This window comes from Trematomus bernacchii, unplaced genomic scaffold (assembly GCF_902827165.1).
Source record: "Trematomus bernacchii unplaced genomic scaffold, fTreBer1.1, whole genome shotgun sequence".
NCBI lineage: Eukaryota > Metazoa > Chordata > Actinopteri > Perciformes > Nototheniidae > Trematomus > Trematomus bernacchii.
Window position 1 is genome coordinate 3047278 of NW_022987720.1, and position 14323 is coordinate 3061600.

At 38.1% G+C, this 14323-nt stretch overlaps 2 protein-coding genes across 2 annotated transcripts in view; one reads left to right on the top strand and one right to left on the bottom strand.

The window, feature by feature from the left end:
- gata4 (GATA binding protein 4) overlaps positions 1-7837 on the top strand; it is an 8486-nt gene extending 649 nt beyond the window's left edge. Inside the window, exons 1-6 of the mRNA XM_034142247.1 lie at positions 1-48; positions 4421-4587; positions 4712-4837; positions 5543-5624; positions 5764-5900; positions 6236-7837. The exon at positions 1-48 is cut by the window's left edge and continues 649 nt beyond it. Of these exons, the coding sequence (XP_033998138.1) occupies positions 1-48; positions 4421-4587; positions 4712-4837; positions 5543-5624; positions 5764-5900; positions 6236-6361 (686 nt within the window). The 3' untranslated portion in view covers positions 6362-7837. The remainder of the gene's footprint in view (positions 49-4420; positions 4588-4711; positions 4838-5542; positions 5625-5763; positions 5901-6235) is intronic.
- On the bottom strand, positions 6733-10638 carry LOC117492087. The gene is made up of 3 exons (XM_034142246.1): positions 10501-10638; positions 10115-10237; positions 6733-9093 (listed from the first exon to the last, which is right to left on the bottom strand). Exons 1-3 carry the CDS (start codon positions 10515-10517, stop codon positions 7947-7949), a joined length of 1287 nt encoding a protein of 428 aa, XP_033998137.1. The 5' UTR covers positions 10518-10638; the 3' UTR covers positions 6733-7946.
- Between the last annotated feature and the right edge of the window lie 3685 nt (positions 10639-14323).

Sequence of the window (14323 nt, forward strand, 5' to 3'; positions counted from 1 at the left end):
GTCTCCAAACCGGCGCTCCTCATTGCACAACACGGCACCCAAACATAGGTAAGCTACAGGAAAATATATGTAAAATTGAAATATTTTGTTTAACTGTAAAGCTGTATATTTTTTTCCAGTAAATGGTGTTTTTATTTATTTAAATTGTGTCACACAGAAAGGTCAATCATGTTAAATGATAAACTTCATTGCATGCAGGGAGACAAACAAGTGCAGATTATTAAAAGAAAGTAGCATATCTTTATATCTCTATTATTTTGTAGGCCTATTTGTTAACGATTGAAGAAGTTAAACAACATGAACGAGGTTAAAGGTCGCAAGGCCTGATTGAAAAATCAATGTACTTTTTTAAAATAGAGATCAACACGATTTTATAAAACAATACTAACAATATAAATATTTACACGCCATAAAACTATATATATTATTCATGTTTCGTTTGCATGTGGCACAAATAATCTCTCAATCATGACCCATCAAGATTAAGGCATTATAATTTACAGGAACACCCGATTGCATGACTAATATTATTACAATAAAAGAAGATTATATTTTCCAAATATTCTGGTATACAAAAAGGAAATATGTCTTGAAATTAGGAGATACATTTAAATTGAAGAGCTTTTTGGTTTTTTAAAGATCTGATTACGAGAGACGGTTTTTGTTCATCGCATTTCTGCAGAACGAGCGTTTGTAAAAAAACTTCTAATTTAAATAAAGGAAGAAAGGTTTTGTTTTAAATTATTATATTCTATTAAAAACCAAATGAAAAAGTAAACTAATTTAAAAAAGTTATAGACTGCCACGTGAGATCAACAAAAATACCGCAGAATAATTTAAGGCTGTTTATCACCTTCAAATCGTGTCTGCTTGTTTCTTTAAGTAACACGATTTCTATTTTATCAATGTATTTCCATGACAGTTATTATGATATGGAAAGAACCATTTTCTTTCATTTTTAATTACGCTGTGTTAAGCAATTTCCATTTTTGATAATGACGTTTGAGACTGCTTCGCTCTATCGTTGTATTATGTATAACCTTGTTATTATATGTACTTACTAAATACACATTAGTTATTCAATAAACCTCGAATTTACATTTAACATCTTAAAATAGTAAATTAAGTCAAAACAAATGTATTGGGTGAAATGCATAGATTCTTTAATTTGACAATAAAAGGGGTTATTAAGTTTAGCCTATTTTATTTATGAGCCATTTTAAACCAAATGTTAACGTTAACTTCACTGTTTAATAAAACAACACAAAAGGCCAAATTGAGCAGTCTGTAATGACAATTAATTACCGATTGGTTCACTTACTCAGGTTGACTTTTTGGCACAGAAAATGTCACAAAATAACATATTTATTTATGCAAATATCTTTGTTTATTTTCAAGGATCAAATTGCATTGAATGACTATATCCTATTACATTTAGCTGATGCTTTTGTCCAAATTGACTTAAGTGCAATCAAACATGAGAAATCAGATCCAGAATAGAAGGGAAGCTGCAATGCTTTAGCCAAACCATTTGTTATTGCTGGTGAATTGGAGTTATAGAAATAATACATTTGAAGTGATATCAATTAATATTTAACTGAACCTGAGTTGATTACACATTTAAAGTTTACGAGTTGTGTTTGGCCTCATAATGAGGTCAGATTTGATTTGAAGATATCTGATCTTGGTCAAGACTGAAATAATTAATTATTTTTGTGAAGTAACAGTGAATTTTTCTTTTAAAAAGCCTTCATGTAAATATTAACTGCTATCTTTTTGTCTGTGTTGGATGTGAATTTGGCCTTTAGTTGGAGGTTGAACTCTGGACTATATCGCAACACATTGATTTAGCTTAGGTTGACAGTTTTTCGATGACTTGCACCTTGTGTAGTCTCGGTGAATAATCATAATTTTGTTTATTTTACCTTCCATTATCTAGATTTTAATCAGAGTGATGGGCAATATTGGACAATATTTAATGTATTCATTCATTCATTTCATTATCATGTAATTTACACCGTGATCTGATGGGCTTGATCATAATTAGTCATATCAGATAGTATAGTATTTGTATCATATTAACAGAAGATGAATGGCTTATAACTTCTCTGATTGCTCTTAAAATGCTTTGTGTGATTATGATTTACATGGCCTAACACACGAGGTAATCTAATTTCAATGAAGAAAGACAAAGGTGAGCTGTTCAACAGGGTAACAGATAAAAACATTGATCCACATTGACCTCTTCATCTGATTATAATCACACTTAACTCACAGATCAGTGTGTTTACTCATTGCTGTTCTTTATAGATGTGTCAGAAACCAGCTGCACATCACATCACATCAAATTAAATCAAACCTCAGTGCTTGATGAGCCGTGTAAAGAAAGTTTCTATTGCTCTTTTGATGAAGGGGAAACTCCCTCAGCTGTGAAGTGGCGCTTTTCAAATTCAAATCACAAAAATAAGTCATAGTGAGAGTTAGTTTAATGATCATTGAGCAATGATGTAGCCTTACTGAAAAACCTAAATTCCTTAAAACATCTGTGAAAATATATTGGGGATTATTTAAAAGTCACTTTAATCACTGATTTATTATTCCAGAGAAACATCTATGACTTTAATGGATCGCATTTTACATTCTTCCTTTATATAATCATTATTTTTTCTTGAGTTTGATTACTTTAATAGAATAATTATATTATGTTAACAACTATACTATGTCTCTGACAACAATATAAGCCTTTGTTATGAAATGGTATGAATACACATGAACATTTAGTTTATAAAACAATACATTTGTAATATTGCCTGGAACATAAAATACTTTTTTAATTATATGTTTTGCATGTTGTCTTTATATCCAATGTCAATAGTGTCAACAGACGGCAGATTGGGTAAAAAGTTCCAATCCAAGAACTTTTTTCCGTAGACATGGATTAAAATAACAGTGAATACTGTATACTATTGAATTAAAATCATCTAAAAACGAACAATATGTGCAGAAAAAAAAGTACAATTATTGAGTTTTAAATGGTTGTCAAGTATGTTTTCAAATTGCTATCTTTAAAAATACAGAAGGACAAAGAAAGGCAAATTATCTTGTAAATTAGAAGTACCACAGACAGACCTTAGATAAAGCAAACCCCTTGTGACTTTTAACAGTGTTTTATACAGTTCCCACTGTTCACTGTTTATTAAAATAATCAATGTATAATCTGTTCGGAGCAGTTGGTCTATGTGTCCCGGTTGTTTCCACCTTTGTCCCCTTAAAGCCTCAGGGCCCCCTGATAAAGACACACACTGACTTTTTCACAGCGGAAAAAAAAACCTCCATTTAGACCTGGACACTGCAGTGTTTCTTTTGAGTTTTTGTCTTGTGTTGGCTACAATTTCTGCCTGGCTCAAGGTTAGCTTGCCCTGCTTTCTCTGTTTTGCTCTCAGCCTTGGAGGAGGCCTGCATTTGTATCAGCTGCACTCTGCAGCGAGGGAGGAGCAGACGGGGGCCAGATTTATGCTATCTCAAGACAAATAATTATGCACAGGGGAAAGTACAGTTGCAAACAACAATAACATCCAACTTAAATGTGGCTGTTTTGCACATTTCCTCAATCTATTCTTAGCATAACCTCACATATTCTAACCTGTTCTGTCACTTTCACATATCAGATGGATATGTTCTTTCCCTGAATACCTAAGTGGTTCTTTAGACTCTATGACAGATTTATGAGATGTCATGTTAACTGAGAGAGATGTGTTAGACACAGAGTCTCTATTTGAATATGATGGAGCTCTATTGCGTGTCTATTTCCAGCCGACTCTTTATCTCAAGGGGAGCTATGAGATAAGGAGAGATTCCAGGCTGCTGTTGTGTGGGCCTGAAACACTGCGGCCTACACCTCCTGCTGGTATAGAGAGGCCCCTGCATTTGATCATCAGGGTTTACAGTGGAGTAAAGTGTTCATTAAGATAGCTGGAAAAAAGTTTGTGTGGAATAAACTCAGCTGGAAATTAATTTATCAAAATCAGCTCTGTTTTGTACATGAGATGGATATGTGCTACCTCATAAGGAGAATTGATAATAAATGTTTCTTTGCAATAGTTCATAATGGTAGAAGACACACTTACTGTAATATCTCTCATAACTAAATTGGTAAAACAAATGTGTAACACATCAACTATTCTGAAAAGCAGCCATTGTTTCAACCTAACCTAACCAGGATGCTTTTTTATTTTATTCAGTACAGTTTGATGGTTTAAAACTTTGTTCTAGCTCATATTAAATCATGTTTCTCTGGACGTGGAAAGTACCCATAAGTTGACAGAAGCAAATCACAGTTAGAGCCAGATCAGGTTTACGGGGAAAGAAAAAAAATATATATTTTGGCTTATCATATTTCTCTCTTGTCATCCTCCATCAGACCTGTTTGATGACTTTGCTGAGGGGCGAGAGTGTGTGAACTGCGGGGCGATGTCGACCCCCCTCTGGAGGCGGGATGGTACCGGCCACTACCTGTGCAATGCATGCGGACTGTACCATAAGATGAACGGCATCAACAGACCTCTCATCAAACCTCAAAGACGGCTGGTGGGTGACAGAGCAGCACTTTAGTATTCTGTACCAAACAGTGAAGCAATACATGGATGGATACATTCAAGTGTTCACTCTGGGAAAATAAATGTATTGTCTTTTTCTCCTGACATATTTTCAGTCTGCCTCGAGGAGGGTGGGCCTGTCCTGCACCAACTGTCACACCACCACCACCACACTGTGGCGACGAAACGCAGAGGGAGAGCCGGTCTGCAACGCCTGTGGCCTCTACATGAAACTCCATGGGGTGAGAGAGGGAAGAGGGGGAAGAAGTGCATCTCAAAAACTGCTGATATCATATATATAAATAGTTAAAACCCTTTTGATCTTGAATTTAAAACTGGCATTTTTAAATGAATCTAAAATCCATCATTAAAGGTATTCAAAAATATGAAAATTCACAGATTTTTTGGAAAGCATATCTTCAGAAATTAGAGTAGAAATGTCCAAGATGTTAAGAACAAGAGACGGTTTTCTGACCCGTCTTTATCTCGTTGCGCCTCAATGGCAGCAGTGGCTCAGTCTGTAGGGACTTGCCCCTGGGACCGAAGGGACACTGGTTCAAGTCCCGATCAACCGACTGGTAGCTAGAGAGGTGCCAGTTCACCTCCTGGGCCCTGCCGTGGTGCCCTTGAGCAAGGCACCAAACCTCAAAACTGCTCCCCGGTGCTGGCTAGACTGGCAGCCTCTTTGCTCTGGCCCTCTCCAGATGCATGTGCATGTGTTCTGTATAGTGTGTATTAATTACTTGTGCATGTGTGCACCTACCGGTATACTGTGTGTGTATTAAACAAAAATACAAGCCAGAGTGAAAAACTGAATTTCTTAATAAAGGTTCATCTTCAATGTATTAACCTTTATTCTACACCATCCTCCAAGATTGTTCCACTACTCTTATTTCAGTCTGCTGTTGTTGACTAATGGTTATTCCTTTGTCTTGGTGTCCTGACAGGTAGCAAGACCCCTGGCTATGAAGAAAGAGGGGATCCAGACCCGCAAACGCAAACCCAAGAGCCTCAACAAGCCCCAAACTGGTGCGCTTCAAAACCACATGCTTACATTTGTGCAGACATGGTGATAGCTGTTACAATGGCAGGAGCTCAAGACTTAGGCCCATTTACATGCTCATACTGTCTGTGAATGTGTCATGACGTTAGTTCTGGTGCTCCACAGGGACCCCAGGCAGCGAGGGGTCTCCCATCACGACCAGCAGCACTCCCCGGGCCTCCAGCACCACTGAGGAGCCTCGGCAGATAAAGACGGAGCCGGAAACCCACAGCTTGTACTCACACCACGGCTCACACGCACAGGTAAGACACAGTTTAAACAAATCTCAGAGAATATTAAGATCCAATAGTTGTTAGAGTTGGTGGTTGTGATGAAAAAGAGGCTAATCAGATTAAATAACTGTTCAACAAACCGGGATCGTATCACCTAAAGGCCAAGGTCTAATACGGCCTATAAGGAACAGAGTCAAACCAATGTTTAGAAACACATCAACCCAGATTCTACAGCATTGGCATTTTTTTGTATGTTTTAAAACGTTTTTCTCCCCCATGATTAAAAAAAGGTCAAAGTCTCTGACAGACTGCCAACATAAGAAATCTGACAGGCCTTCTCACCATTTCCTTCTGTATCCCTCTAGATCTCAGCCCTGCCAGCCTACATGACAGCTCAAAGTGGGGCCATTCCTCTCAAGATGTCCCCTGGGGGCCACGGTGGGTCTTCTGGCTCCAAAGCTGAGCCCTGGAACAACCTAATCCTGGCCTAGAAGACCCACAACCTGGCACGCATCTCAAACCAACCTATCTATAGCGATTCAACTCTTCTGAGGGATCAGAGCGCTCTGTATGCAGATGTTTGTGCAGCCGACACACCGCACAAGTCTCTGGGACAAACATGTGGGCGCCACAAAAGAAATGGAGATCTTAAACAGAACTGCTCAGATACTGTATGTTTACTCACAGCAATCGAGGGACTGATTGGAGTTTTTGTTAAAGAGCAGCGCCGCGATCAGACACACAAAACTCTTGAACTCTAAGAACTGTAACATGTACATGCTTCTCTACCCTCCCAGTGAAGTTGCTTTAAATGATAGATACTGTAACATAATCCAATAACAAATAACAGTAATGGCCAGACTTGATCTCATCGAGGTATTTTTATTTCAATACTTTCTTTTCATTTTCATGTTATTATGGACAATTTGCCTTAAAACGAAGGACATACACAACATGTAAAGAATAACAGAAGGTAGCACCATGGAGGAGATGTGTAATAAAGGGTCAGTTCACAATAAAAAAAAAAAAAACGAAACTATACATTTTTTCTGAAATGCCACAACAATACAATCCAGTTAAATTAAGAATACATTTCAAAACCTCAAAAATCTCTTCACAGAGCAAACAATGTTCAGGTTACTTAATAATCCTCATTGATTACACAGATTTAAATGTGATACCAATATTTGTAATGCACATGCATAATTTCACAGTGCATTTAAATCTACAAAGAAAAGCTATTCTGTAGCATTAAACCTACTGTAACTTTAAGAGAATTGCTCAAGATATCCATCACTCCCCACCAGAGAAAGGATTTGATTAGGCCAGTGCAATAGAAGAAGCTCCCTGGTTGCTTCTCGTTTCTCGATCAGTTGCCTGAACTGTGTGCCTTTTGATTTAAAGTGTAAAAAACACATGTCAGTATTGACACCGCTGTGAAAGAATACATGAGAAACTACCTATTGCTATGTTGCACGTTCTGAATATGGCACATAGCTCCCTCTGCTGACACAAGAGCAGATGTGCATCCGTAAGAAACTAATACCTGAGGGCCTTAAAAAAAGAAAATATCTGGTAGATAGTATTTATTATTAAAGGCACAACCCCAAACCTAACAATCATTTAATTATCATGTGTTAGCTGAAGGTTGTTTGATTTTGTGACGGCTTATTGTATCAAGAATGTACAGATTATTATAAATACTCAATGCTTTAATTTGCTTGCATTCTGACAAGCATGGGGGGGTAACGTGTAAATGTGGGATATCATCACATGTAATTACCAACAAATATATGAGCATATATGTGAAAACTCCACTCCAGTATAATTGTAATACACCATTTGTGATATATTGTAAGTAAAGACACAATGAGAGACGGACATGTGTGCACTAACACTCTGATGCCCTTCTCTGTGTGCAACTGTAGCTCTACTGAGAAAACTAATAAAGACCAAGCATTTTGACATAAAACCAATGGTTTGTATGATGTAATCGTTTTGGGTAATTCATTCTACTGAAAAAAACATACTTGACATGTAGCCTAGTGACTTCCTCTTCATCTTGGCGAAGTGTAGTCATCGGGGAACTTGTGAAGCTTCTTCTGGAAACTGTATCCTCCCAATTTCTAAGTATTCTTTTGTGAAGCTTACAATATCTTTGATAAAAAGATGTACAGTGCATTGATTGAAGTCCTCAGTCAGCTTCTCCCTGATGAACTCAGCATATTTGTCCTGCACCATCTCCTTCCAACACTGTTGAAATGTGAGCCTTATTTGACCCTGCGTGGCGTCAGACACCTGTGAGCCAAAAGCGTACTCAAATGCAAAAGCAGGTCCTTTTCTTAAATGTTCCTCCAAACTTTCTTTTTTGTCTGGGAGCAGAACTTGTGCAGCTTCGATCATTGTGTTTAGCTCCTGGATGTCTTTCTCCTCTTCTGGTTTGCCTTCAAAAATACTATGCATTCTTTTAGAGCTCTTCCAGTCCTGGTCCTGCACGGTGTTTATAAAAGCCAAATCTGCAGATCTCAGGAGGCGTTTCACAGCAGAAAACACATTTTCACACGCAGGATTAAGATCAGTCTCTTCAGCTGCTTTAACATAGCTCTCATAGTCCTCAGTCTGATCGATACAGTCCACTTGGCTGAAGTGAATATCCCTGAAGACATTTTCTTTATTTCCTTTGAAGCCCCAACATTTCACGTAACCAATACGAGTCTTCACTCCATACACAGTCCACCACTCCTTAGCTTTCTGAACCAAATTCAGCATGCACGCATCTGTATTTCTAGCCAAACAGGGGCTGTTCTTGGTGAAAACATACACCTTCCCGCCTTCTGAGACAGCCTCTGACTCCAGAAGTTCCTGGGTTTGTTTAATTATGATGTCCTCGCTGTGTTCTCCCTTGTTGTACTTTGGATAGAAAGGTCCGTACATGATAATCTCCTCCTGTTTCTCAATGACAGCCCATGAATGCTGCTTGTCCTCTGCACCACATTCCTCTGTGATGTCATGCTGAAACTCCAGAAATGTCTTGTTGATTGATTTGTCAAGTAAGACGTCATCAGTGGCTTGTTTGAACTTGAGATGCAACAACACTTTCTTTACAGAGGTTTGTGTGTCAGCCCAGGACAATATGTCACCCAAGAAGCTCTCAGTATCAGTCAGGTTTTTTGTCGCTCCATTCACACAGTCTTCAGGTGTGCAGAGGGGGCCACAGCTTGTCCTGTAACACATGATATCTCACTGTATGGCATAAAAGTCTGGGTGAATAACACCAACATTGTGATAACTGGGAACTGGGGCGTATTGTTTGTAAATACACACTAAAATGGACTACTATTGACACTAGAATTATTAATATTTAATCAGTTGTCTTATGATGAGAATTCTGTTGTTAAATTACGATTGTATTTACTTTTCTAACAAATAGTTTGACATTTGGGAAATACACTGATTTGCTTTCTTGCAGAGATTAAGACAAGAAGATAGAAAACCCTCATGCCTGTCCAATAAATATAAATCTACAGCAAGTTAGCTTAGCATAAAAACTACAAACAGGGGGAAGTGCCAACCTGGCCCTGTCTAAAAAGTAACAAAACCCACCTCTTTATTTTTAAAATGAACACATCATATTTTGTGGTCAATTGGAACAAATATTAAATTGAAGTGCTAATAAACAGATTTTGTTACCTTTGGACAGAGTCACAATAGTCGTTTCTACTGTTTCCAGTCTAAGCTAAGCTAACAGGCTGCAATATATAGATTATTGTTTGATGGACAATAATGATCATCTAACTCTGAATATATTGTTGAAATACTCTCTCCATGGTCATTAATAAACCATATTAAAAAAAGTTTCCTATTTCAATGAATAATCCAGCTCTACGATAAAGGAACATTTCACCATCTGAATACTGTCCGACTTGTGAATTGTAAATATGAAACAGATCTCTTTACATTTAATTAAAATGCTTTCAGAAGGATTGTGGTTAAGGTGTGGTGATTTAAATACAGTCGTGAAACATAATGAGACACATCAAATAAAGGGATGCGACATGTGGTAGGCCTATGTTGCCATAACAATGATGTGGCATACCAAGAGGAATTGAAAATGTCACCTGAAATACCCTTTGTCCTCAAACAACCCAGACGGATGAATAAACCTGTGATATTCCTGTTGCAACACCTCTCAAGAAAACACTTCTACGACCCAGATTACATTTATATATTCTGTCAGCACTTACTGTCTGTCATGCCTGTCTGTGCGTGTGTCAGCCTCATATCTGGCCAGAGTTTTGAGACATTTCTTTTTGCACATGGGAAGCTCCTGTGCATATCCATTACACAGAGGTCGTTTACGGCTAACTCTGAAACAGAAAACAGGAATATCATCATGGGATCAGATTACACTGTATGTACGGTGGCTGTTTTGAATAAAACAAATTCAGTTTGACTTCTATGGATAACAATAGTTTATGTCTTTGCTAAAAGATTACAAAAATGTAAGAGTTTTACAGTGTTTCAGCCGTTCCACCAATATAAAATGTCAAAGAGAAGTACAACTATCAAGATACAAGAACATGTCCGTTTCACCTCTCTTTTAGGTCATATTATGTGAAAGTGTACTCACATAGGAAGTTCCATCATCCGTCCAGGAGGTTTTCAGGTTAAATGAGTCTTCCTCTTTTCTCTTGTAGAGTCGTTCATTAAGTTGTCTCCTTATTACAAAGTAAAATGCTCTGACAAAGTGTCACCTCCGACAGGTGAACAGTTGCACTCCCAACATGTTTACTTAAACAACAGTTTAAGAGCTTTCAACAGTAAGCTCCTCCCTTTCCTCACCAGATATGATCCCTGCACATTGTTGATTTAATATTGCCAAGCTGTGTGTCATCAACTGTCTTGCGGCATCCTAAGACACTCTTTTTCAAGTTTAGCCAGTTCATAGAAGTGATAAATCAAAAATTATAACTGTAATCACATAAATAAAAAGAGTAGAAGCCGAACTGGATTGTATGAGATGCTTCTTGATCATTTATTTTGTATAGTTAATTCCTGGAAGCTGCCACAAGTGACACACATACTGGCTGGAGGCAGAATGAGTCCTTGGTTCACATGGTTGGAAAATTCCATGAACCTTAACGACCTGTGCAGTTGTGTGTATTATGAACATCTGACACAGTAGAAGAGCATCTCTTATGAAGCATTTTTTAAGTATTACATCATTTTACAGCTTATTCATTCATATATAGTCTGTAAAATAAATGAAACTTTATTTAGAACTTTTACTTTTTCCCTTTATTCTTTGTGTTTAAAAGAGTTGTGTTTTCTATCGCAAGAACTATCTCTTCAGGAGGGGGGCCTGATTGTTGAGGGCTTCGTGAGTTATGAGCAGGGGCCTAATTTATAAAGGGATATACGCTCAAAAAATGGCGAATGCCAGTTTCTACGCAATGTTTGCGATTTATAAAATACTAACTTGACGGAAAAATGTGCGGTCCTCCACGCAAACTCTAACCCATGCTACGCACTATAAGCACAACAACGGGAGAGACGAGAAACTGCGACACCGTTGGCAGAAGGAAGAATGGAGAGAAATATGTGGAAATAATACCATAAATAAAATGTTACCTCTCATTTATGAAGAATTCATTTTCAAACATTGATTAAAGCCAATCTTAAAATGATTAAACAAACGCCTGTTTGCGACTCCTCAGTGCACACAAAAACATAACTCGGAGAAATAAATAAATACGGATATGTTATTTAAAACCACCTCGAATATGTTGTGTTAATGTTATGAAATGTTTTCTCATAAATTATGCGGTAAGCAGAGGACAGAATTACGTCTAAACTGACGCCTTTTTGCTTTTCTATAGGTTGTAGATACGAGCATGGTTTTATATCCTATTACATTTAATCGTGTTTTATGCCGTTTGCCAAGACTTGATAAGTCGCTCGTAAAACACAGGAGGTATGGAAACTAAGAACACCATATGTGGTCAATTGTACAGCTAATATAACACAATACATTAGTTGTATTTCCTTTAACTGGTGGATTATGGATATATAGTTGCTGATCGACAGCTGGAACACAAACCACCAAATACAACAAAATAATTCAGATCCAGTCGTCATGACTCCGGAGGGATTCCCCGATCATTTCTTAGAGTTTCTCATCAAGGGGGTGTCTCCTGTCCCCGGTACAAACACACTGCCTGAGGAAGGTTATGTGTATTTTTTTTGTCATTAACCTTTTTCGGACCACTTATTTATTTATTTTGGTGACGATCCGACCTCCATGCTGCTACTCTGGTTCAAACTGCATCCACCAAACATTATGATTTATGTCGACCTTCCCAAAATAACCCAAATCTGACACGGTGTGAGATGTCTTTTTTAGCTGTTGGCCTCATTTCCTGCGATCTTCTTCATGCAGTCAGTCAAAATGAATGAATGAATGAATGGGCGTTTCTTTGACTATTTATAGGCAAATATGGGCGTTACGTGAAGCCTGCAAAAGCTGCGCCGCATTTAGAGTCGATTGTGATTTATAAAGGGAAACAGGCGTGGGAAGTGCCGTACGCACTTCCCTCGCCGGTACGCAATGTTTTGTGAATCGGAAAATGTCGGAACATTTCTGTACCTATTTTTTTGCTTTGTAGGCTACTACGTAAGCAACCTTCCCACGTCAATCCATATCGATACCGAACTTAGTGCGGACACCCGATCGGCATAGTCCGCTGCAGCTCAGGGGCCTCATTTATAACGCCTTGCGTAGGATTCACGTGGGAAGGTTGCTTACGTAGTACAAAGCAAAAAAATAGGTACAGAAATGTTCCGACATTTTCCGATTCACAAAACATTGCGTACCGGCGAGGGAAGTGCGTACGGCACTTCCTACGCCTGTTTCCCCTTTATAAATCACAATCGACTCGTAACGCCCATATTTGCCTATAAATAGTCAACGAAACGCCCATTCATTCATTCATTTTGACTGACTGCATGAAGAAGATCGCAGGAAATGATGATAGAACAGCTAAAAAAGGCATCTCACACCATGTCAGATTTTGGTTATTTTGGGGAGGTCGAGATAAATCATAATGTTTGGTGGATGCAGTTTGAACCAGAGTAGCAGCATGGAGGTCGGATCGTCACCAAAATAAATAAATAAGTGGTCCGAAAAAAGTTAATGACAAAAAAAATACACATAACCTTCCTCAGGCAGTGTGTTTGTACCGGGGACAGGAGACACCCCCTTGATGAGAAACTGTAAGAAATGATCGGGGAATCCCTCCGGAGTGGAGTTATGACGACTGGATCTGAATTATTTTGTTGTATTTGGTGGTTTGTGTTCCAGCTGTCGATCAGCAACTATATATCCATAATCCACCAGTTAAAGGAAATACAATGTGTTGTGTTATATTAGCTGTACAATTGACCACATATGGTGTTCTTAGTTTCCATACCTCCTGTGTTTTACGAGCGACTTATCAAGTATTGGCAAACGGCATAAAACACGATTAAACGTGATAGTATATAAAACCATGTTCGTATCGACAACCTATAGAAATGCAAAACGGCGTCAGTTTAGACGTAATTCTGTCCTCCTGCTTACCGCATCATTTATGAGAAAACATTTCATAACATTAACACAACATATTCGAGGTGGTTTTAAATAACATATCCGTATTTATTTATTTCTCCAAGTTATGTTTTTGTGTGCACTGAGGAGTCTCAAACAGGCGTTTGTTTAATCATTTTAAGATTGGCTTTAATCAATGTTTGAAAATGAATTCTTCATATATGATAAATGAGAGGTAACATTTTATTTATGGTATTATTTCCACATATTTCTCTCCATTCTTCCTTCTGCCAACGGTGTCGCAGTTTCTCGTCTCTCCCGTTGTTGTGCTTATAGTGCGTACGCATGGGTTAGAGTTTGCGTGGTCTATGGGAGGACCGCACATTTTCCCATCAAGTTAGAATTTTATAAATCGCAAACATTGCGTAGAAACTGGCGTACGCCATTTTTTGAGCGTATATCCCTTATAAATGAGGCCCCAGGAGCCCCGGTGCCGCTCAGTAGTGGGATCGCGCCTGTGAATAGACGCTGTAGAGCAGCCTGTGTAATACAGCGGGACCCAGTCTTTTTAACTCAAAAATAAAATACTACAACGAAACTCAAACATTATATTTTTCCACCACACAGCAGCTTCATCACTGCCTTTTTTATTTTCTTATTCTCATGAAAAACCCTCGCAAAGCAGCTGATCTGCGTGTCCTACACTGCCTCCACCCGGAGGAAACCTGAAACTACATCAACAACACTGATAGTCTTATAGTAAAACTGTCAATTCAAATGCTGCAGCAGGACATACTTGTTGGTGGTTTATTATACTGAAATGTGGCACTGTAAAAACTATAGACTTTGTTAGTTAATATGTAAAGTG

What these genes read in the sequence shown, in the direction of transcription:
- LOC117492087 (XM_034142246.1), bottom strand. An exon ending in ACAGACAGGCATGACAGACA is followed by an intron (nt 9,094 to 10,114) that starts GTAAGTGCTGAC and finishes CATGTGTTACAG; the next exon opens with GACAAGCTGTGGCCCCCTCT.